We start from the raw sequence: 25810 nt of genomic DNA, 5'->3' as shown, positions 1-25810 counted from the left end.
TGTCAGTTCGTGTATCATGGTGACAAGAGTAACCTTGATACACAGAATAATGGAATCCTACAGTGGTGACAAATCAAAAACAAACACCCTGAGGCTATAAAGTCCTTTAAAAAACTAAGGCAATAGTCCCAAATGAACGAATTTTATTTGTGCATCACACAGGTTGTGTACTACAAATTACCACAAGCTCATGTACGTGCGAATAGTGTTTGAAACAATTACACTATCCTCTACCGCCATTTACAGCAACAAGACAAGTCCAAGACGGTGACAAGAGTCTGTCACAGAAATATGTGAAATTGCATTGAGATATATTTCTATTGTCTAAGGGATACTGTCAGTAAGGCCATTCATGTAGCATTCATCTTTTGTGGAACACAGGACAGCTGATCGTGCTAGCCAGACATATGAACGATAGCTAGTTGCGTACTGGGCGCTGAGACACTTATTATCCAAAACTTACATTCCATAGAAAAATGAATGTAATCTGTTTCACCGGCGACGTTTGGATTAAAAGACATTACTGTATGGTTATTTCAGTTAGTTTTGTAGTCAGAAGTGTTATTGTTGTCGTTGTGGTCTTCAGTTCAGAGACTGGTTTGATGCAGCTCTCCATGCTGCTCTATCCTGTGCAAGCTTCTTCATCTCCCAGTACTTACTGCAACCTACATCCTTCTGAATCTGCTTAGCGTATTCATTTCTTGGTCTCCCTCTACGATTTTTACCCTCCACGCTGCCCTCCAATGCTAAATTTGTGATCCCTTGATGCCTCTGAACATGTCCGTCCTACCAATTGATCCCTTCTTCTAGTCAAGTTGTGCCACAAGCTTTTCTTCTCCCCAGTTCTCTTCAATAACTCCTCATTAGTTATGTGGTGTACTCATCAAATCTTCAGCATTCTTCTGTAGCACCACATTTCGAAAGCTTCTATTCTCTTCTTGTCCAAACTATTTATCGTCCATGTTTCACTTCCATACATGGCTTCATTCCATACAAATAGTTTCAGAAATGACTTCCTGACACTTAAATCTATACTCGATGTTAACAAATTTCTCTTCTTTAGAAACGCTTTCCTTGCCATTGCCAGTCTACATTTCATATCCTCTCTACTTCGACCATCATTAGTTATTTTGCTCCCCAAATAGCAAAACTTATTTACTACTTTAAATGTCTAATTTCCTAATCTAATTACCTCAGCATCACCCGACTTAATTCGACTACATTCCATTACACTCGTTTTGCTTTTGTTGATGTTCATCTTATATCCTCCTTTCAAGACATCGTCCATTCCATCCAACTGCTCTTCCAGGTCCTTTGCTGTCTCTGACAGAATTACAATGTCATCGGAGAACCTCAAAGTTTTTATTCCTTCTCCATGGAATTTAATTCCTACTCCAAATTTTTCTTTTGTTTCCTTTACTGCTTGCTCAATAACAGATTGAATAACATCGGGGATAGGCTACGACCCTGTCTCACTCCCTTCCCAACCACTGCTTCCGTTTCATGCCCCTCGACTCTTCTAACCGCCATCTAGTTTCTGTACAAATTGTAAATAGCCTTTCGCTCCCTGTATTTTACCCCTGCCACCTTCAGAATTTGAAGGAGAGTATTCCAGACAACATTGTCAAAAGCTTTCTCTAAGTCTACAAATGCAAGAAACTTAGGTTTTTCCTTTCCTTAATCTATCTTCTAAGATAAGTCGTAGGGTCAGTATTGCCTCACGTGTTCCGACATTTCTACGAAATCCAAACTGATCTTCCCTGAGGTCGGCTTCTACCAGTTTTTCCATTCGTCTGTAAAGAATTCTGTTAGTATTTTGCAGCCGTGACTTATTAACCTGACAGTTCGGTAATTTTCACACCTGTCAACGCCTACTTTCTTTGGGATTGGAATTATTACATTCTTCACGAAGTCTGAGGGTATTTCGCCTGTCCCATACATCTGCTCACTAGATGGCAGAGTTTTGTTAGGCCTGGCTCTCCCAAGGCTGTCAGGAGTCCAAATGTTGTCTACTTCCGGGGTCTTGTTTCGACTTAGGCCTTTCAGTGCTCTGTCAAACTCTTCACGCAGTATCATATCTCCCATTTCATCTTCATCTACATTCTCTTCCGCTTCCATAATATTTTCCTCTAGTGCATCGCTCTTGTATAGACCCTCTATATACTCCTTCCACCTTTCTGCTTTCCCTTCTTTGCTTAGAACTGGGTTTCCACCTGAGCTCTTGATATTCATACAAGTGGTTCTCTTTTCTCCAAAGATCTCTTTAATTTTCCTGTAAGCAGTATCTATCTTACCCCTAGTGATATACACCTCTACATCCTTACATTTGTCCTGTAGCCATTCCTGCTTAGACATTTTGCACTTCCTGTCGATCTGATTTTTGAGACGTTTGTATTCCTTTTTGCCTGCTTCGTTTACTGCGTTTTTATATTTTCTCCTTTCATCAATTAAATTCAATATATCTTCTGTTACCCAAGGATTTCTACTAGCCCTCGTCTTTTTACCTACATGATCCTCTGCTACCTTCACTATTTCATCTCTCAAAGCTACCCATTCTTCTTCTACTGTATTTCTTGCCCCCATTCTTGTCAGTCGTTCCCTAATGGTCTCCCTGATACTCTCTACAACCTCTGGTTCTGTCAGTTTGTAGAGGTCCCATCTCTTTAAATTCCCATCTTTTTGCAGTTTCTTCAGTTTTAATCTACAGTTCATGACCAATAGATTGCGGTCAGCGTCCACATCTGCCCTTGGAAATGACTTACAACTTAAAACCTGGTTCCTAAATCTCTGTCTAACCATTATATAATCTATCTGAAACTTTCTAGTATCTGCAGGCCTCTTCCACGTATACAACCTTCTTTCATGATTCTTGAACCAAGTGTTAGCTATGATTAAGTTATGCTCTGTGTAAAATTCTACCAGGCAGCTTCCTCTTTCAATCCTTACCCCCATTATACATTCACCTACTACGTTTCCTTCTCTCCCTTTTCCTACTACCGAATTCCAGTCACCAATGACTATTAAATTTTCGTGTCCCTTCACGATCTGAATAATTTCTTTTATCTCATCATACATTTCATCAATCTCTTCGTCATCTGCGGAGCTAGATGGCATGTAAACTTGTACTAATGTGGTAGGTGCGGGCTTCGTATCTATCTTGACCACAATAATGCTGTCACTATGCTGTTTGTAGTAGCTTACCCGCATTCCTATTTTTTTATTCATTATCAAGCCTACTCCTGCATTACCCCTATTTGTTTTTGTATTTATAACCCTGCATTCACCTGACCAAAAGTCTTGTTCCTTCTGCCACCGAACTTCACAAATTCCCACTATATCCAACTTTAACCTATCCATTTCCCTTTTTAAATTTGCTAACCTACCTGCCCCAGTAAGGGATCTGACATTCCATGCTCCGATCCGTAGAACGCGTTTTCTTTCTCCTGATAACGTCCTCCTGAGTAGTCCCAGCCCGGAGATCTGAATGGGGGACTATTTTACCTCCGGAATATTATACCCAAGAGAACGCCATCATCATTTAACCATACAGTAAAGCTGCATGCCCTCGGGAAAAATTACGGCTGTAGTTTCTCCTTGTTTTCGGCCGTTCGCAGTACCAGCACAGCAAGGCCGGTTTGGTTAGTTTTACAAGGCCAGATCAGTCAATCATCCAGACTGTTGCCCCTGCAACTACTGAAAAGGCTGCTGCCCCTCTTCAGGAACCACACGTTTGTCTGGCCTCTCAACAGACACCCCTCTGTTGTGGTTGCACCTACGGTACGACTATCTGTATCGCTGAAGCATGCAAGCCTCCCCACCAACGGCAAGGTCCATGGTTCTTGGGGGGAGGAGTCAGAAATAACACTATGAAAACCATAATACCCGTCGTTTCGGTTTCTAGCTTTGTTTGTGACGCGACAAATGTCAGTACGTGCGTCAAATTCTCTGACACGAATTTTCGGGGAAGGCGCTACGGCAACCCGCTTTGCAAATCTTTCGTTGGGTTGCCTGTCGCAGGCGTCCCCTGTTTCGATGCGACATACTTGGCAAGGGGTTAATAATAATACTTGAAGATAGCTCAATCTACAGGTGCAGTCTCTAATTATTAGAATTCTGTAAATCATTAGCAGGCTTCCCTTTAGCAGTGCAACGCTGATACCATGTAACAAATTTCCAATAGTTCTATGGTAGGCTTTCGTTGGGTGCATAAGTCACAGTGATAAATGAAAGGCTTAAAGTATAAGAGAAAACTTAATTTACGTGCATGTTTTTAAAACTAGACGTACAATCTGACATTTTTTTCAGATATTCGCCTAAAATATAAGGATCGTTTCAGAGTTATACTATGCACCACTAACAACTGGCGTCTCCACCCTTAGGGGTTAAAATGTCATCCAGACTATCAATAATCAGCCTAACGGCCATGAGAAATTTGTATTTGAGGCGAGTATCGTTCGTTTTCGATTAATCTCAAATGCAACCACTATAAACGTGCATCCCATCTGTAACGGTCCTAGGGGTGTCTTGCCCAACACCCACTTGACTGTGGCGTTTGCATTCACTATAAAATAGAAGCTTGAGGTGTGCTAGCTGCAAGAATATAATAAAAGTATATTATAATTGCTATATTAATCCAGAATTTATCGTATTCTGAATCTGGGCTGAAATGATTGAAGTTATCATTTACAAAATTTATTCTGAAATAGTTAATATCTTTCCATTGCACACTGAGATAAGAAATAAAACAATAATATGTCCATTTTACTCCTGATTATTTCACGGGCACTTTTCTGGGTTTTCTGGGCTTTGAGACAACACTGGCAGGCTGTCTGTAACATGTGTTCACTCTCCCTTTTTTTAAATTTATTTTATTTTAGTCATAAGTCTTCCGACTGGTTTGATGCGGCTCGCCACGTAAGTCCCTCGTGTGCCAACCTCTTCATCTCAGAGTAGCATATGCATCGAACATACTCAATTATTTATTGGATATATTCCAATCTCCGTCTTTCCCTACAGTTTTCATGCACTACAGATCCCTCAAGTACGGTAAAAATTGTTCCTTGATGTCTGTACACATGTACTATCATCCTATCGCTTCTTCCTGTCAATATTTTCAACATGTTCCTCTCCTCACAGATTCTGCCTAGAACCACCTCAATTCCTACCAGAGTCCACCTAATTTTCAACAGTCTCCTATACTACTACATGTTGCTCAGTTTCCCACAGCCACAGTCTATGGTTCACTTGCGTACTATACAGTGATCCACACATGCACTCCCAGTAAACTTCCTTTAGACAGGAACGCATTCTTTGTCCGTGAAAGCCCGCTTTTTATATCCTCTTGTTTCGTCCGTCATGTGCTATTTTACTTCCAAGGAAGCAGAGTACCTTCACTTGTCACTCTTCTTCGTGGTCCCCAGTAATGACGTTAAGTTTGCCGCTAATCTCATTTCCAGCCGTCCTCATTACTTTCTTCTCCCTTCAATTTACATTCAATGCTTTTTCATGCTCATCAGACTGTTCATTTCTTTCAACAGGTCATCTATTTCAACACGTCTCTTTCACTGAAGATAGCAATGTCATTAGCGAATCTTATCGTTGATATTCCTTCTCCCTGAATTTGAAACACATTCCTGGTGCAGTGTCTCGCGCTCCCGTGCGCCCTGTCCAGCGTTGAGACGGAGTGTCACTGAGAAACTGACGTACGTTGTTGTGCCGGTGTGGTTGAGCTCCATCCTGTGGGAAAATGAAGTCATCGGAGTCCTCCTGAAGCCGTGGAAAAAGCCAGTTCTGCAGCATCTGAAGGTACCTCAACGCTGGATAGGGCACACGGGACGCCGAGACATTGCCTCGCATTCTTGCCCTCCAAGATTGCCAGACATGGGTCCAAGCGATTTTTTCTTGTGGGGATATGTGGAGGAAAGTGTGTTCATTTCCCCTTTACCTCGTGTTATAGAAGTGAAGAACAGCACATCAGCCGCAATAACTTGTGTAAAAGCAGATACAGTGGGTAAAGTTCATGGAGAATTTAGCTATGCTCTCGCTGGTAGACACACAGAGAATTTGCAATAGCGTAGCTAAAATTTTAAGATTTTGTGAGAATTTTTTAATTCGTTCCATATTTGTAATATGTTTTTATCAATAAATATGGACTTTTGAAATGACGTCGTTCTTTCTTAAAAACACTGCATACTCGTATATATCACAGTGCGTAAATTGAACTGTAAGGACGAAAGTCTTTATGTCTCTCTTATACCCTTTCTAACCCGAGCACTTCGCTTTTGATATAGCTTACTCTTTGTTCCTGTACATACTGTATGTTACCTGTCTTTCCCTATAACTTAAACCCAATTCCCTAAGAATCAGAATATCTTGTATCATTTTACATTATCAAACGCTTTTTCTAGCTCGACAAATGCTATAAACGAGGTATCCACCAATCAATAACAGTAACTCTCCAAACGAAAAACAGGATAAAGAAGATAAACGATGATCATAAAACTATGTTGTTGTTCCTGCGGTCCTCATACCGAAGACTGGTTTAATGCAGCTCTCAACCCTAGTCTCTCCTGTGCAAGCTTATTCATCTCTGCATAACTACTGCAACCTACATCAATTTTAACTTCTTTACTGTATTCAAGCCTTGGTCACCCTCTAGAATTTTTATTTCCCAATCTCTCTCCATTGCCAAAGTAACGGCCTGTTGATGCCTCAGGATGTAGGCTATAAACCTATCTCTTCTTTTAGTCAAGTAGTGCATACATTTGCTTTTTCCCCAGTTCGATTCAGTACGTACTCATTAATTATGCAATCTACTCATCTAATCTTCAGCATTTCCCTGTAGCGCCACAGTTGAAGAGCTGTTTGTCGCCGACGTTTGACTTGTTAGCTCCATGTAGTTCCGAGAAATACCTTCAGAAAACACTTCCTAACATTTAAATTTATATTCAATATCAACAACATTTTTTTTCTTTATCAGAAATGATTTTCGTGCAATTGCCAATCTGCATTTTATATCCGCTCTACTTCGGCCATTGTCACTTAATTCGCTGCCCAAAACTCATCCACTACTTTTAGTGTCTCATTTTCTAATCTAATTCTCTCAACTTCAACTGATCAGGCGGCTACATTCAATCACCCTTTTTTTAAATTTTTTTTTATCCATTCCGTACGACTACTCTTCCAAAGAAATTGCCGTCTCTGAAAGAATTATAGTGTCGTAGGCCTGTGTGTCCTCGGGAAATTAACGGCTGTAGTTTACCTTCCTTACAGCCGTTCGCAGTACCAAGATAGTAGGGCCATATTGTCTAATTTTAGAAGTCCTGGTTAATTAATCATCCTGATTGTTTCCCCTGCAACTACTGAAAAGGCTGCTAACCCTCTTCAGGAACCGTATGTTAATCTGGTCTCTTCAAAAATGCTCCTCCGATGTGGTTATACCTAAGGTATCGCTGAATCTATCGTTGAGACACGCAGGACATCCCACCGAGGCAAGGCCCATGTTTCGCACGGATAAATTATTCTATAACCTGTAATAAATTCTGTCCGACGACAAAGAATTAACCCTTACCTAAGTTGATATTTATACGATACATTCTTCAGTAATGTTAATGCTCCAAATATACCTGGTGTTTATAATTAAAATGCAGCTACTCACAGAGATCCTGTGTGGGATGTAATAACTGTATGACAGCGAAACTAGGGCCGCGCGGAGTGGCCGCCAGGTTTGAGGCGCCATGCCACGGATTGCGCAGCCCCTCCCGCCGGAGGTTCGAGTCTTCCCTCGGGCATACGTGTCTGTGTTGTTCTTAGCATGAGTTAGTTTGCGTTAGTTTAAGTAATGAGTAAGTCTAGGGACCGATGACCTCAGCAGTTGGTCCCTTAGGAATTCACACATACACACGCACGCGCAGCGAAACGTGGTAGGTATTCTAATTGCGTTAATGCGGAACCGGTTTACGCTGGAAAAAACTAGATCCAAATTGGGCCACCAGGTGCAAATCTGATGCAGTGAATGCAAGAAAGACCTGTAGAAATATTACCATACGTCATAAATTAGGTATGGGACTTGGAAGAAACGATCAAACGATCGAACAAATGAGAAAGGCATATTGTTGACTTTGTTGTCAAACGCCGGTTAGACAATTTGTTTAATATGAGTACCGGAGACGTCGACGAGATGCTGCTTCCGTAAAATGGCGTGATCAACGGTCACCCACAGTAGTTCAAACGGAATCTGAGCTACGTGTTCCTGGATACTGGCCTTCTGATCAAGTAGAACACTGGTGCCGCGCGGGTTTTAGCCGAGCGGTCTTAGGCGCTGCAGTCATGGACTGTGCGGCTGATCCCGCCGGAGGTTCGAGTCCTCCCTCGGGCATGGGTGTGTGTGTTTGTCCTTAGGATAATTTAGGTTAAGTAGTGTATAAGCTTAGGGACTGATGACCTTAGCAGTTAAGTCCCATACGATTTCACACACATTTGAACATTTTTCTGAACACTGGTAAAAGAGTTCTTTTGTATATCACCGTAACCAAGGCTCACACGGACATAGATCAGGTGATCTTACAGGCCATGCATCTGGAAAACCTCTGGATATAACACGTTTGTGAAGGGATGCATTAACCAGATGTTGCACTTCAAATGGTTCAAATGGTTCTAAGCACTATGGGACTTAACATCTGAGGTCATCAGTCCCCTAGACTTAGAACTACTTAAACCTAACTAACCTAAGGACATCACACACATCCATGCCCGAGGCAGGATTCGAACCTGCGGCCGTAGCAGCTGCGCGGTTCCAGATTGAAGCGCCTAGAACCGCTCTGCCACAGCGGCCACTGGACGAAAACAGTGCTTTCCACACAGTTGCGCTCTTCCGAGGCAGGAATCACAGAATACTGCACAGGGAGGTCTCGATAACGTGCAGACGACACGGTGGACCTAACAGGCCCTCTGGGAGTATTGTCGTCTAACAATAAAGGTGCTTGTGAATCCACATTACACAGTCACATATTGCTAGTGACAGCACGCTCTTCGTGCATAACACACGGCTTAAAGGTGTCCCAAATTCGGCAGTTCTGTTGTAAGTAGGCTGTTTATGTTTTCTTATTGGCAACGTTACATAGCGCTCTGTGTGAGAATCACTGGCTGTGCTGTGTGCAGTCTGTGGCTGGTTTGCATTGTTGTCTGCCATTGTAGTGTTGGGCAGCGGCAGCTGGATGTGAACAGCGCGTAGCGTTGGCAGTTGGAGGTGAGCCGCCAGCAGTGGTGGATGTGGGGAGAGAGATGGCGGAGTTTTGTAATTTGTCATGAACTGCTATATATATTATGACTATTAAGGTAAATACATTGTTTGTTCTCTATTAATATCTTTCATTTGCTAACTATCCCTATCAGTAGTTAGTGCCTTCCATAGTTTGAATCTTTTATTTAGCTGGCAGTAGTGGTGCTCGCTGTATTGCAGTAGTTCGAGTAATGAAGATTTTTGTGAGGTAAGTGATTTCTGAAAGGTATAGTTTAATGTTACTCAGGGCCATTCTCTTGCAGGGATCTTTGAAAGTCAGATTGCGTTGCGCTAAAAAATATTGTGTGTCAGTTTCAGCACAGTCCTGTATAAATGTTCAAAGGGGACGTTTCACTGTGTACTCATTGCACCCTGTAAATGTGCCACCTCACTCCACCGAGTACTGCCCAACAGCTCACACTGCAACTTACGTGAGTAGCTGCTCTTTAATTATAACTACCCGGTGCATTTAAAAAGTCGTAGGATTCCAGTTCAGAAGATTTTTAAAAAATATAGGAGGGTAGGAGGACCAATTGCTGGTCTCACAGAGATGAGAAAATGTCGGAAGCTGCAGCGCAAAGTCTCGGGCGTCGCCCTGTTGAAGGCGAGTGACATAATAGCATCGGCAGGCGGCTCGCGGCTCGCGGCTTGTGGCGCTCCGGCGGACAGACACCTGCCACCGAGCCGCGCATGCGCGCAGGCGACCGCCGGCTGCGGCCTGCCCACGCCTCGCGCGCAGTAGCCTGTAGCCTCCGGAGCGGCGCAGTAGGGCTGTCGACGCTCCCGCGGGTCGCAAGTGGCCGGACACATTCCACAGCGATACGGTGCGGCGCGCTAATTGGCCTATCGTGACAGCCGCTCCCATTACGTCATGCTCGTGTAGCCTCCGCCTACAGTGCAAAGCGACATGGTAAGTTTTTCGACACTCGTGCGTGATAATCTGTGAACTGTTATCCGGCAGAAAGAAGTGCAGCAAAGGCGTCATATGAAAGAGCCTACCATACGTCATTTGTCGATGAGCCAATACGATTCTTGGTGAAACCGAATACTGTACACGGCAAAATAAGCGTGGAATTTTAGAAACTATGTTCGAATTTTATGTGTGTTTAGAACAGCAGAGTCAGTCACTTTTGTTTTCTGTTGTTTTGTTGTTTATTAACATAATTTTCACGTGTGTAAATAACCGGTTTTCAGCTAACGCATGCGTTGATGCATAAATTCCTGTAGCAGATCGTGCTAATAACCGTTCAGCCGCGAGAAAACGGGAAGTGCGGGCAGCTGGTGATCTGAGCTAATGTTGACGAGAAAAAAAAGGTAAAAGAAAAGGATACATATCTGTGCATTTAAGTGAAACAATGACGCGTAGGTTTCTGAAGTCTATCTGTTTTTACTTTCCTCGCATGTGTTCAGATTTTTAATACCACTTCATTTTTCTCTGATGGAAAGAAATGGTTCAAATGGCTCTGAGCACTACGGGACTTAACGTCTGAGGTCATCAGTCCCCTAGATTTAGAACTACTTACACCTGACTAACCTAAGGACATCACACAGTTCCATGCCCGGGGCAAGATTCGAACCTGCGACTGTAGCAGTAGCGTGGTTCCGGACTGAAGTGTGATCGAAAGGCAATGTACTTGTTGAACATAAGTTGTATCAAAGGTTGCTTCACTCGTCCGAAAATGAGTTGTTATCCACTCCAAACTAGTCATTTGTTTTAATAAACAATATAGGAAATTTAAAAAAATATATTTTACAGTCATGACGTTCTGTAGAAATCCAAAATGGGTGAAATTGTGCTCTTATTACAATATTATTTTCCTAAACTTGAAGTCATGAAGTATTTTATGCCGGTGGTGCCCCACATCTCGTAAATATTTGAGTATATAGAGTGCACTCGACACAAGAGGCTGAAACTTGAATATGACGTTCTGCTGGCATTGTTTAACTATATTAACGCATTTTACTATTAACTGTACTCAATGACACAGGAGAATTTTTGGTACCGTAATAAGAACGAAATGTGATTCCCTCAAAGGTTAAATTCTGTTTTTCTTTTTAATTTGCTATAAAGTTTCTGTTTTGTTTCATTTGCAATAAAATTTGAATCAGTATACAAGTGTACGCGACAATTCATTCTGTAGCACTCTGAATACTAACGAAAAGTTCTGAATACGCTGCCTCTGGGTCACCCGTGAAATGCAATTTGAGCGGGTGACCGGGTTCTTGGAAATGTTTGTCGATTTCCATTAGAGAGAGTTTCACATCTTATTACAGCTAAACCGGGAGAAATGCAGCAGCGTTCAATATTATCGGTAGTTCTCTGCGCTGTTCTGCACGCTTTGTTCTCAGTGACCGGCGAAGTAAAGCAAACGCTAAATAGTGGAAGCATAATACATTGTTAATGAGAGGCAATTCCAGAAGCGTAAGTACTCATTGTATATTACACCATCAGGTAGTGGCTAACTAAACGGAAAAGAAACAATTTAAACGCGCATTAAAACGATTTTCTGCAGACAATATCTTTAGCTTGGTAGTGAGCTGCGGCCGCACATTCGTTAACAAACTAGACCTGCATTCGGGAGGAGCAGGGTTTAGACGTCTGTATATTTCCTGGTAACACTTGAAGTGAACGCTGAGATGGTTCCTACGGTGAGGCCGCGCCAGATTACCCTCCATCTTTGTCCAACCCGTCGTTTCTAGCGTCATCTAATCTCCCTTCCGTTCTTCCTGTAGTCTGGTTGCAATCCCATTTCACCGAGGTCTTTGTCTCTTGTATTCAGTCACTACATACGTGAAAGGACACCTGATTTGCATACTTTGATCCAAGGAAACATCTACCAGCAATGCAAAATGACTGGGGAGCTAGTTTCAGGAAGGAAAGTGTTTGGTGTCTCGAGTAGCACAATCCTGGTGAATATCTGTGACGTGCAAACCAGTCAACAGATTGTTGAGAGCAGTAATATTTAATTACAATTGGAATGTCGCTGATGCATATTTCACGGCACAAGAAGATACATTCTTTACTGTTGCTGTAGCATGTCCGCACTTAGAATCCATGTCATCAGGGAAACCAGTTGAGAACATCTCAAGTAGCCTACGGCATAAGACGATCTCAATATTAACTGGAGTAGTAACTTGTATCGATTTGTCGAGGCATTTTACTTTCTTAAAAAAAGTAAAACTTAAGTTGCATGGATTACAGTCAATAATCGTCTACCTGATACCCTCTGCATCTTGGGTGAAACCTAACCACAGAACGGAGACAAAAGCTATTGGCCTGTCAATTAGTATTTTAGATAAAGAATGCGATTAATTTTCGGCACTTCCTTTTTAAGGCAAAACTTCGTCCAACTTTCGCCTAGTTGCTAAAATTTTGTAACTAAAGAACTGACTCTAAGAGGTAAGAACACATACACGCTTACATTCATTGGGCAGAAAACGTTTTCCAGACACAGACTGCTTTAAATGTGGAATTGAAGTCAGACCTTATGATGAACGAAATGGATGTTCCAACAAGACATGGTTAAGTCTCTCAGCTATCATCTCTCCATAGAACCTTCGTAACAAGCAGAATAGTCCCAAGAATTGTTTCTTTTGCAAGAGAGCCGTCTTCTCACAAACTGTTCACTTATTTCGTCCAGCAGACTTCCGTAATATTCGCCAGTCATTAATTTACTCTTTCCGAGGTAATCGATAAGAAGGATTAGTACGATTACAAGAGCATTCAAGCTACGGCAGGTTGCGTGAGTCATAACACTTCACCACACTGGCTGTCATTGAATGGATCAAAAGTTCCCTGTATTCTGTTTCTGATATTGCGTGGTTTCAACTGAGGAGGCATTGCACTTATACATTCAAAACTGATTTCACAGCCGAAACTGTTATGTAATAGAAAGAGAGTAAAGCCCTAACACATCCAGTGCACCCATTTACATCATCGCCTCGCAGCCAGAACTTTCCTGTAATAGAAAGAATATAAAGTTTTACATCTACTGGTAGTCAACGTGGTAAAATATTATCCATACAATAGGAAGAACCTGATTTGTAAAGGAAACGGTGGCCATTACGCTCGCAGCATGTAACAACGACGTCGCCTTGTTGTAACCGGAGCTTCTGTCTTCCAGCTGCTGCTTCGACTAATGGCTCGTTTCTGGCATGAAGTTATGGATGGACACCTCATCCACACTCAGAAATCAACATACGAATAACGACAGGAAAATTAAGTGACATAGCGTTTACACAACTGCTTTTCGTGATCATATGACAAAACTGCAACGGTCTTGTAGAAAGTTTCCTCATCACTAATTTTTTCTGCATCGTCCAACACACGACAGCGCACTTTCTCGTTGTTTTCATCAGCTGTGGGCCGTAATTTATATTAATCATCTCCGAGAAAAATACTATACCGAACACCGTTCCATCCATGTCAAAGAAACAAACACGACTAGTTTGAAAATTTGAATGAACTACACTATTACGAAGATCAAGTTGACATCTTAACTTCAGTTACTACGCAACATATAACCAAATAACAAAACTAAATTTTTGTGAAAGCTTTATGAACGATGAGTGGCTCATTTGTTACAAAGAACCAAAAGCATATGCGAATACGTATATTGTGGCAATGTTTGTAAAGTGTCCAGTGTCGTTGTTTTAGATAAGACATCACTTCGCGATAGAAACGAAAGATATATCAATGCAGTCGGTGTTCCTGCACCAAAATATGGGAAATCAATTCCATCTGCCTGTGTCGTTACAAGGTATTTTTGTACTGAATACGTTACAAAGGGATCAAAACCAGCTGACAAACACTACGCCAATCTTCTGACGACTGTGGATTCTGAAAGTTAAAAATCCTTTTTCATCGGGGCATGCAGCTGCCAAAAACAGCTCTCTGCAAATAGGAAACGGGTTTGTTTTAACGCTGCCTTGTCGTAGAAGACACAGAATTGATTATTCACCTCGTCCTCCCTCGCGCCAAATTTCAAGTGGCGCAGGGTCAAACACGCGGGCACATCAGTTGGAAAAACAGCCAAGACTTTTAAAACAATGCTTGAATTCGATACAGGTAAAATTTGAATGGCTGATATACTTCATTTGGACTTGCGTTACCTAAAAATCATATTTTGTATTACTGGTAATACGCTATTTTTAAAACTGAACCACAGATTTTTTCCATTGACATGAATCTCAACTTTCGTTCTTTTTTGTAAAATGTGGTTGGTCATAGAGGGTGTTTAACGAAACTGAAATATATTCCTACAGGAGGTACTAATGATCAAAACTAGAGGAAAAGTTCATACAGCTGGCTCCATTTGGAATGCGTCGTACGCATTGGTGACACGTGCCTGTAACGTCTGCACAATGTCGTTGGGTTTGACACACACCAATGCGTTTAAATGTCTCCACAGAAATTTTGTGATAATTTTCTATGGGACCAAACTGCTGAGGTCATCGGTCCCTAGGCTTACAGACCACATGGCTATCCCCTTAGAAATCCAGCGGGTCCGGTGAACGGGGCAGGCCACGCTACTGGGCCACCTAAACCAGTGAGTCGCCCATGCAACGTCGCACAATCCGTAAAAAATGAAGTGGTGTCCCGTCGCACAGAAACCGCTGTCGCTGTCTTTCTACAAGGATAAACTTCTCCAGTAGCGCTGGTAATTCATCACACAGAAACCGGCGATACACAGATCTGTTTGGTAAATTGTTTGACCATATGAGTCTGTCACCGACAATTCCTGCTCTTACATTGATGCGTATTGTGGCAGCTTACCAAACTCTCTCTTGCGAATCCTGCCTCATTTACAAATAAAAGCCGCGCGGAGTGGCCGCGTTGTTAGAGGCGCCAAGTCACGGATTGCGTGGCCCCTCCCGCCTGAGGTTCGAGTCCTCACTCGGACCTGGGTGTGTCTGTTGTCCTTAGCGTAAGTTAGTTTAATTAGTTTAAATAATGCGTAAGTCTAGGTTCAAATGGCCCTGAGCACTATGGGACTTAACTTCTGAGGTCATCAGTCCCCTAGAATTTAGAACTACTTAAACCTAACTAACCTAAGGGCATCACACGCATCCATGCCCGAGGCACGATTCGTACCTGGGACCGTAGAAGTCGCGCGGTTCCAGACGGTAAGTCTAGGGACCGATGACCTCAGCAGTTTGGTCCCATTGGAATTCACATGCATTTGAACATTTACAAGTAAAATTCAGACTGTGGAATGCAGAAGTTCAATGGCTCCTAAGTCAAGAGACAGCGGTTACCGGACATATAACTATAGAAACTATTGTTGTAGTTTGAGCAGTAATACCTTTAGCACTATGTGAGTCTTTTTAATCACTGTTTATCATGTTGAATAATTTGAATTCAGTTCTTTTGAGTTTTTATTCTTATCATTATAAATGATAAAACATATGCAGTTGAGTAATAAACCTTAATAGTTACTAGAATGAAATTTTCACGCTGGAGCAAAGTGTGCGCTAATATGAAACTTTCCGGTAGATTAAGACTGTGTGCCGATCCGAGACTCGAAATTGGGATCTTTGTCCTTCTTGGGCAAGTGCTCTATCGACTGAGCTCCCAAAGGACGACTCCCGACCTGTCCTGACAGCTTTTCTTCAGCCAGTACCTCATCGCCTTCCTTCCAAACTTCGCAAGAGCTTCTAATAATTTTCGTGTATGCAGCCGGATCCTGTCGACATTTTGCCACGATATATCGGCCCAGAGACATCCGGCCATCTTCAGGTGAGTAGATAACTACTAAATTGCTCAGGTTCATTCATGGCATTTATGCCGAATCTCGCGCATGCGAAATATGCTGGCGTCTTTCAGCGCGCGCTTCAGGTTAACACATTCGCGGAACATCCGAGTTGTATGTGCTGCCCTCGGTGGTGGAAGTGAGAGATGGTCTAATCACTGAATATCGAATGACCCTGTCGATGAGCACATTTCGCATGAGCGAGATTCGGCATAAATACCGTGAATGCACCTGGGCTCTTCAGTAGTTGTCTGTTCACATGAAGATGGCCGGACGTCTCAGGGCCGGAATAACGAGGCAGAAAGTCAGCGGGATCCGGCTGCACATCCTAATTATTAGAAGAAGAAATTCGCCAGGAAAATTTAAGAAGTTACATCTTCACAGAAGCTCTCCTGCGAAACTTAAGGGATTAGCACATCAGGAAGAAAGGACGTTGCGGAGACGTGGCTTAGCCGTGTGAGGGTGGGTCTTGAGTCGTGCTTGGGTAGCTCAGTCGGTAGAGCACTTTCCCACGAAAGGTAAAGGTTCCGAGTTTGAGTCTCAGTCCGGCACACAGTTTTAAACAGCCAGGAAGTTTCACCTTAAAAGTTGAGCATAGATTTTTAATTCGAAAGGTGCTCTGAAATGTTGTTTTTGTGAGTTAATTGTCACAAAACGTGACAAGACGTTCAGCCTATGGATTCACAACGCTTTCAACCTATAGGTTTACAGATGCTAAGTGCGACTCTGGCCACCGGCCGTTGTGATCGAGAGGTTCTAGGCGCTTCAGTCTGGAACCGCGCGACCGCTACGGTCGCAGGTTCGAATCCTGCCTCGGGCATGTATGTGTGTGAAGTCCTTAGGTTAGTTTGGTTTAAGTAGTTCTAAGTTCTAGGGGACTGATGACCTCAGATGCTAAGTCCCATAGTGCTCAGAGCCATTTTTGAACGACCCTGGCCATCGAGAAACCTAATCTTAGTAATCCAGAGACGAGACAGATATTGCTGCTGACAGCAGACAGTGGCAGTAGCACAGCGGAAGCGGGCAGGCAGGCAGTAATTAGCCTCGAGCGGGCAGGTTGCAGTGCGGGAGCGCAGAGGCCGCCATTGTCCGGCCGATTGGCTGTGCCGTCCGCCGTCGCTATCAGTAGGGGAGGCAAGGCGAGGCGAGGCGAGGCGCGCCTTATCGCCAGCTGGCGGCGGCAGCGCCGGCGACGCTCCTCGGCGTACTGCCGCGCCCGACTTCTCCTCCCGCAGCGACATTACGCTACCAATGGCCGTATTGTTCAGTCAGCAAGCTGTGAAAATGTGAGAACCTGTGACGAACCCCAGTCTTCTCAGTTCAACCGACCTGCGTGGAGCCATACTAAACTCCTTCCTATGCAAGAGCACAGGGTTCAAATGGCTCTGAGCACTATGAGACTTTTCTCAGGTCATCAGTCCCCTAGAACTTAGAACTACTTAAACCTAACTAACCTAAGGACATTACACACACTCATGCCCGAGGCAGGATTCGAACCTGCCTAGAGCCGCTCGGCCACCCCAGCCGCCAAGAGCACAGGGGATCAAGTTCTCGTCCAACCATCGAGATTCCAGTTTTTCGAGTTTTCCCCGAATCTTTTAATGAGAGACGTCCACGAAATTGTCCGCCCCGATAGCTGAATGGTCAGGGTGACGGACTGTCGTCCTAAGGGGCCCGGGTTCGATTCCCTGCTAGGTCGGGGATTTTCTCCGCTCAGGGACTGGGTGTTGTGTTGTCTTCATCATCATTCCATCCCCATCTAGCGCGTAGGTCGCCCAGTGTAGTAAGACTGCACCAAGGCGGCCGGACCTGCCCCGTAAGGGGCCTCCCGGCCAATGACGCCAAACGCTCGTTTCCATTTTTTCACGATATTCACCGAAAATGTCGATTTTCAATTTATTTTTTATTTATTAGCGGAACTCATGGACAAGAAGTACCCAAACCCGACTCCGTCGCCGAGGTTATTTTTACTGCCAGTATTTGGCAGGCAAGGGGAGGAGAGGTGATGCCGTTAAAGTTCCCGATCACCAGACTTTGCCCTACTGTCCGGGCTTAACCCTTTCAGATCTGAATTTTTGCTGGAGGAAGTAAAATTTTTCCTTATATAGTAGTGATTTTAGATGCAAGATTTATACAAAAATACACTGAAGAGCCAAATAAAGTAGCACACCTGTCCAATTTCGTGTAGGGTGCCCGCGAGCACGCAGAAGCACCGCAACACGACGTGGCATGGAGACGACTAATGTCTGAAGTAGTGCTGGAGGGAACTGAAACCATGCATCCTGCAGGGCTGTCCATAAATCCGTAAGAGTACGGGGGGGGGGGCGGGGGGGGGGGGGCGGATACCTCTTCTGAACAGCACGCTGCAAGGCATCCCAGATATGCTCAATAATGTTCACGTCTGAGAAGTCTGGTGGCCAGCGGAGGTGTTTCAACTCAGAAGAGTGTTCCTGGAGTCACTCTGTAGCAATTCTGCACGTGTGTGGTGTCGCATTGTCCTGCTGGAGTTGACCAAGTCCGTCGGAATGCGCAATGGGCATAAATGGATGCAGCTGATCAGACAGGATGTTTACGTACGTGTTACCTCGTATCAAGATACATCAGGGCTCCCATATCACGCCCCACGCCATTACAGAGCCTCCACCAGCTTGAACAGCCCCTTGCTGACATGCAGGGTCCATAGATTCATGAGGTTGTCTCCATACCCGTACATATCCATCCGCTCGATACAATTTGAAACGAGACTCGTCCGACCAGACAACATGTTCCACTCATTAACAGTACAATGTCGGTGTTGACGGGCCGAGGGGAGCCGTAGAGCTTTGTCTCGTACAGAAATCAAGGTTACACGAATGGGCCTTCGGCTCCGAAAGCCCATATCGATGACGTTTTGTTGAATGGTTCGCAAGCTGAAACTTGTTGATGGCCCAGCATTGAAATCTACAGCAATTTGCCGCACTTATGTCACGTTCAAGGAATCTCTACAGTCGTCTTTTTCCGGCCGTAGCGATGTCGGAGATTTGATGTTTTGCGGGATTCCTGATATTCACAGTACACTCGTGAAATGGTAGTACGGGAAAATCCCCACTTCATCGCTACCGCGGAGATGCTGTGTCCTATCGCTGCTGCGTCCACTATAACACCACGTTCAAACTCACTTAAATCTTGATAACCTGCCATTGTAGCAGCAGTAACGATCTAACAACTGCGCCAGACACTTGTTATCTTATACGGGCGTTGCCGACCGCAGCGCCGTATTCTGCCTCTTTACATATCTCTGTTTTTGAATATGCATGCCTATACTAGTTTCTTTGGCGCCTTAGTGTATGTAACCGTTTTCAAAACATACTTTGTACACTTCTCTTCATTTTATGGACTAAAATAACTAATTACGAAATAGTGTCTCTTGTAATAAATAGTAAAATGACCACTCAGTAATCACCATGCAAAATAACAACATTGAGTTACACAGTGGAATATAGCAAAACCAACCACATCCGTGTATTCTGTTGGTCACGGGCTGCTGCGCACTGCTACAATGACTTGCTGACGTTTTCACAATGGTACCCAACAGTAGGCAGCACTTGCACATAAGGAAACGTTGGAAATTCACAAACGTGTAACTCAGGTTTCCATTGGGAAAAAATACTTCTGGTGCAGCTAGGACACAATAAAATTTAATGTGCACAATTCTAGTCACAGGGCCTGAAAGGGTTAAACGACATTGCAGCCACACCGCATACCGCTCAGTTTTATATTTCATATTTCTCAATAATGTAGGTCACAAACAAAACAAATTTTCAGTATTTTTTAACAAGTTTTGGCGCAGGGGAGACTTAATTTTTATCTGGTACAAACTGTCAGCATACGGACAGATTCGGACAATTTCACCAAATTTCGCACTCACGTCGTCACGTAATAGTAATTTATTTAGTTCCATAAACGAAACAAGGTCTTTCGCACAAATATTTCTATCGAAATATTGTAGCACTTTTGCAACCTCATTATAGAGACTTGGAAACTCTTCCTCAGGAATGCAGTGCAGACGCCCTGGGCAGTTCTAATGTAAAAACCTTGCAGGTTAGTCAGCTACATCTGCGTATGCACAGGGGCTCTTTCAACTGAAATGGCAACGATCTCAGAAAGAGCTCGTAAACAGATGTACGATTGACAGTGTACTCAAAATCTTTATAAAACTACCCTTGTAATTTTTTCAAGTCCACAGTGAATTCTTCAAACGTCGCGCTTTCTATAACGCCACGGAGCTTAGGGGACTGGACTGTCTTTGTCAGAATACGTCCCTTCTACAACGCAATTTTCCTTCTAATTGTATCGCCATCAAATCAGAAAGAAGTTATCTTCCAACGTCATACTGCGAGCAGTGTGCTGCCAATTCCACCTAGAATGCGAAATCTGCAATCGATTCGGGACGTTCTAATTTTCGTTCTTGCACCTCCTTTTCCGTCATAAATTCAACAATAGCTAGTTTTAAATCGAAAAATGGTTCTACTCATGCCCCCTTGACTTAACCAACGAACTTTGCACTAACATATAATCTGTCCCTACTTTTTGTTCAGTTCCATTGAAAACGGTTGCAATAGACAATGGAATAATGCGCGCGTCTTCAGAAATTTTACTGTTCGTACCACCGATTTCTTCACGTGCTCCGGGCCTGAAAATTTAGCACAAAGTGCTTTTTTATGTATAGAACAAAGAATCCCGTTTGTAGATTGTTGTAATTTTTTGCTCTTTTTTTTTAGGTCTTATGGGACCAAACTGCTGAGGTCATCGGTCCCTAAGCTTACAGACTAGCTAATCTAACTTAAACTAACTTACGCTAAGGATGACACACACACATCCATGCCCGAGGGAGGATTCGAACCTCCTACGGAGGGAGCCGCGCGGACCGTAACAAGACGCCTCAGAGCTCTTTCATTGCCACCTATAATTTTTTGCTCTTTCATTGTCAACTAAATCCTTAAATTCTTTCTATATACTATTGTAATGTCGTTTCATAGCAAATATGCAGTACTTGTCACTTATGCGAATTGAGCATCCTCATCCCTCTCTTGTTTCATTCCCATTCATTTTAAAGGACTGTGACGATAAATCGCTAGACTACCTCTTTTTGTGCAAATAGCTACTGGAACTGTGAACGTCCTTCATACCACGGACGAATAGCGAAAGTTAAACAGCGCTGGCAGCACGATTCTGCCGAATTCAGAGAGTTGTGCAGACCGAAAAATGCCCCTGATGTACAATGAAAACGAGCTCTCCTTCCAGACCGTGAAGGCCCAAGGGCTGTCTACGGGTCGCTGTGTCGTCATCTGCCTTGCGGCGTCATGCGGATGGGGTATGGAGCGGCATGTGTTCAGCACACCGCTCTCCTGGCCATTTTGCAGACTTTCCAGACCGTGGAGCGGCTACTACGCGCTCGAATAGCTCCTACATTGGCATCACGAGGATGAGTGCGCCCGTTACCAGTCCTCCCACCGAGGAAAAATCCCTGGCATTACTGGGAATCGAACCCAGGTCCTCTGCATCGCAGCCATTGACGCTGATCACTGAGAATGTACAACGGGTAGAAGGAGTCAATTTCCTTTACTGCATGTCTATGGTCACAAATTTTTTGTCGTCAGACTACCGGTTTCGGTCTGTAATGACCGTCTTCTGATCTGTTTTATAAAAGAAATGTCATAATATGTTGTAAACAGATCTGAAAAAAATTAGTTCAAATGGCTTCACTATGGGACTTAACATCTGAGGTCATCAGTCCCCTAGACTTAGAGCTACGGAAACCTAACTAACCTAAGGACATCACACTCATCCATGCCCGAGGCAGGCTTCGAACCTGCGATCGTAGCAGCCGCGTGGTTCCGGACTGAAGCGCCTAGAACCGCTCGGCCATCGCGGCTGGCTCACAGATCCGAAGATCGTAATTATAGACTGAAATCGGTAGTCTGATAACGAAAACTTTGTGACCATAGACGTGTAGTAAAGGAAATTTATTTTATATTCGGGTCACTGTTCAATGCGCGACCATGTCGCAGCTTGTGGGGGTAGAAGGAATTGTTTATAATGTGAACAATTGACAAGCAGACTCCGTGTTCATTAGCTCGCGATACAAGATATTAGTCACCTAGCCACTCCCTTAAAACAACACATTGATCGCTTTGGAGTGGAACAGAAATGGTACCAGGACCTCATGGGCCTCTCCACTGCTGGTGAAATGGTGTGATGTGTCAGTCGCTTTAAGGCAGTCATCGCAGTGAGACGGGCACAGGCGGGGGAGAACAGCACTAAGGGGTTGACGTGATTGGACGTGCCCATGCCCGCCCCGATCATGAAGTTAACCGATTTCTCAACGTGGACTGTCCAAAGTCTCTACAACGAAATAATGCACCACCGTCACCGCTCAGAAGCAGTGATAGTGAGAAATCCTAACCGATAGGGACCGGAGACGAGTCTTACTCCGTGTCAACGACAGTCTATTTCAAACCCGACAGGAATTGCTGCTATCAGTGATTGCAAGCCCATCTGAACCAGTTTCCGAGTGGACTGCGAACTCCGTGCACTGGGCATTAGGATTCGAGTATTTCGCAGAAGGCCATCGCTCACCTCGGCACACAAGGCTGCACTCAAACAACATAGCAGCTGGAAGCCGACGAGTTGCGGTTTTGCCTTTTTTTCCCAAATGATGCAAGTCGCAGAGCACTCCGGTGGCCGAATGATGGGTTTAACCCTCGTTGTGTGGAGGGTGTAGTCCGGAAAATTGTGGTTCTGCGAGTTTTTTGGGAGTATGTTTCGACCGTGTTTTGGGCTCACTCGTACAGGTTACCGTGAACATCAACCATAGCGTTCATTTTAACATTCTCGACTACCAAGTTTTACCAATTCTTGTACATCTTTATGACGAATATGCAGTGGAGACTCCGTCATCCTAGATGATGTTCACAGGCCTCCTCGTTTGAGGAACAGTCAGGTATTATATCGTAACTCGATTGGTCCATTCATCATCTGCCCCTGCAGACCAAGGAATGTCGCGGTGGGTTTCGAGTGGCTTAGCGGCAGCCACAGTGGAGAGCGTTATCGACAGCGTTCCACCATATTCAGGTGGTTGCCAAACTGCCACAAGAAATGGTTCATTTCCAGTTCTGTTTGGATCCGCAATGAATTACGTACATTTCATACACAGCGTTAGCCAAACAGTACCGGTTACTTTCACACAAGATGCGACCCGGCGTCATCAGTCTACAGTAGATGAGTTCACTCTGTATGAGGCCGAACTTTTTGAAGGCAGCGAATTATCGTTGCGACTGGTTTTGTAGAGGAGTAAATACCGGGTGATCAAAAAGTCAGTATAAATTTGAAAACTTAATAAACCACGGAATAATGTAGATAGAGAGTTAAAAATTGACACACATGCTTGGAATGACATGGGGTTTTATTACAACCAAAAAAAGAAAAAAGAAACAAATTATTGCTAGATGCGTGAAAGATCTCTTGTGAGCGTCGTTTGGTGATGATCGTGTGCTCAGCCGCCACTTTCGTCATGCTTGGCCTCCCAGGTCCCCAGACCTCAGTCCGTGCGATTATTGGCATTGGGGTTACCTGAAGTCGCAAGTGTATCGTGATCGACCGACATCTCTAGGTATGCTGAAAGACAACATCCGACGCTAATGCCTCACCATAACTCCGGATACGCTTTACAGTGCTGTTCACAACATTATTCCTCGACTACAGCTATTGTTGAGGACTGATGGTGGACATATTGAGCATTTCCTGTGAAGAACATCATCTTTGCTTTGTCTTATTTTGTTATGCTAATTATTGCTATTCTTATCAGATGAAACGCCATCTGTCGGACATTTTTTGAACGTTTGTATTTCTTTGGTTCTAATGAAACCCCATCTCATTCCAAGCATGTGTATCAATTTGTACCTCTCTATCTACATTATTCCGTGATTATTCTGTTTTCAAATTTATACTGACTTTTTGATCACCTGGTATAAGGCCATAATATGAAGTGGTGGAGTAGCGAAGTGATCGAGCTAAAATTGCATTATTATTTTTATTTAACTAATTGGTTCAGATGCAGTCTTTTGTGTTAGCAGTGTAGCCATAAGTGAAAAAAATCAGTTAACAAGTAATTTTATTCGTTTTATTAGCTATACGCCCATGCTTCGCAGCGAAAATTAAGCAATGGCCTTTGCATGCCGTCGCTTTTGAGGGTTCCGTATCTAAATCGGTGGAAACGAAACCCTTATAGGATCACTTTGTCAGTGAATTCGTTTTTCCTAGCCAATAAGTCGAATATAAATGAGACCTATCGAAAGAAGCAAAGAAATTTCGTTAAGTTTTTAATACACAAAGCTAAATCAGTAAATCCGTATATCCTAGTAAACAAAAAAAGCCATCTATTGGTCCTTTGTCGTACTACACCTTCACTAAGGTCACATCCGAACTACTAAGCTAAGAAGGCTTCTAAAACTTTAAATTACGGTATCTTTTTCCCGTGATCTGATTTTGATGAAATAAAGCCTATATGTTACTCCAGGCTACGTTCAACTTACTAGTGAAAACTCCATGAAAATTCGTCTAGCAGTTTTGGAGATGAGCGTCTTCAGACAGACACGACTGTTTTACAGCTTTATTATTAGTAAACCTAGTATAGTGTTATAGATAGTCAAATGTTATTCCATTAATGTTTTGAAGGCCACAGATGTTATTAGTCTCTCAGCTGTAAAGATTGGCTCCTACGGTTTGTACGGTTACGAAACAGCCACAGGGCGTGCTGATGTGAACCAGGTGCAGGCAGCAACGGAGATCTCGAATTCTAACGTTTACTGCTCGCGCCAGATAGGCTCCGTGTAATGAACTGCCCAGCATTTGCCTATTCGCTGTGGCCCTGTGCCCTGCACCTGAAAGATAAGCCCACCCAAGAGCAGGGCGCCTGCGGGCGGATTAACTACGCCACTCTTCTGACCGGATCCCCTCTGCCCGAATGGGATTAGACCAGCTTTGGATTGGGTACAAACGCCATACACCTGGCGTGTCTACATTACTTCCTGTGAGCTGCGTGCGCCCTGCAGCCTTCTTGTGAAGTGTTGTGGCGAATAAAGCCTCCAACAGCTACACGCGTTATTTCTGCAATATTGCTCCCGGGCAGACAGAGGCATAAATAATCTACGGTAATTTACTCCTTTTGCGTCGCATATCCTTTTGAAATCATTGCTTCAGGGAACGCGTACTGAACAGCGTGAATTTACGTTGGTTTTGAACTGCACTCTATAAAGTGCTCATTAATTTTAGGTCTTCTTCTACTTGTTCTTGTTCTTCCTCTTCTTACTTTTTCTTTTCTTTCTTTGACACTTACTTTTTCATGAGTGGCTGTCCTCTGTTCTGGTGCCCCTGTGGCAAGCTACAGATCTTGTTCAAATGTGTGTGAAATCTTATGAGACTTTACTGGTTAGGTCAGCAGTCCCTAAGCTTACACACTACTTAACCTAAATTATCCTAAGGACAAACACATACACCCATGCCCGAGGGAGGACTAGAACCTCTGCCGGGACCAGCCGCACAGTCCACGACAGCAGCGCCTAAGACCGCTCGGCTAATCCCGCGCTGTTACAGATCTTGGAACAAAGACTTCATTGGCATTAATAGGCCTTTACCTGTCACCACAATGAAGATGCAAAACTGTTGTCTGATTATAAATATGATATGTCCCCTGAGTTACCTTAACAACCATGTCCTTAATCCTTATTTTTTAACTGTC

At 43.6% G+C, this 25810-nt stretch overlaps 1 protein-coding gene across 5 annotated transcripts in view; it reads left to right on the top strand.

Moving 5' to 3' along the window:
- Window positions 1-25810, top strand: part of LOC126457244 (ras-like GTP-binding protein RhoL) — a 345853-nt gene that overhangs the window by 75900 nt on the left and 244143 nt on the right. For 3 of the 5 annotated variants that reach the window (XM_050093394.1, XM_050093393.1, XM_050093392.1), the window contains exon 1: window positions 10029-10190. The exons of the other annotated variants lie outside the window; for them this stretch is intronic. In XM_050093394.1, the coding sequence (XP_049949351.1) occupies window positions 10188-10190 (3 nt within the window). In that variant the 5' untranslated portion in view covers window positions 10029-10187. Of the gene's footprint in view, window positions 1-10028; window positions 10191-25810 lie in introns of those variants that run through there. 5 annotated transcript variants of the gene reach the window in all.

This window comes from Schistocerca serialis, chromosome 2 (genome assembly GCF_023864345.2).
Source record: "Schistocerca serialis cubense isolate TAMUIC-IGC-003099 chromosome 2, iqSchSeri2.2, whole genome shotgun sequence".
Lineage (NCBI taxonomy): Eukaryota > Metazoa > Arthropoda > Insecta > Orthoptera > Acrididae > Schistocerca > Schistocerca serialis.
The sequence above is the reverse complement of the archived record's forward strand: the minus strand, read 5'-3'. Positions and strand labels throughout refer to the sequence as shown.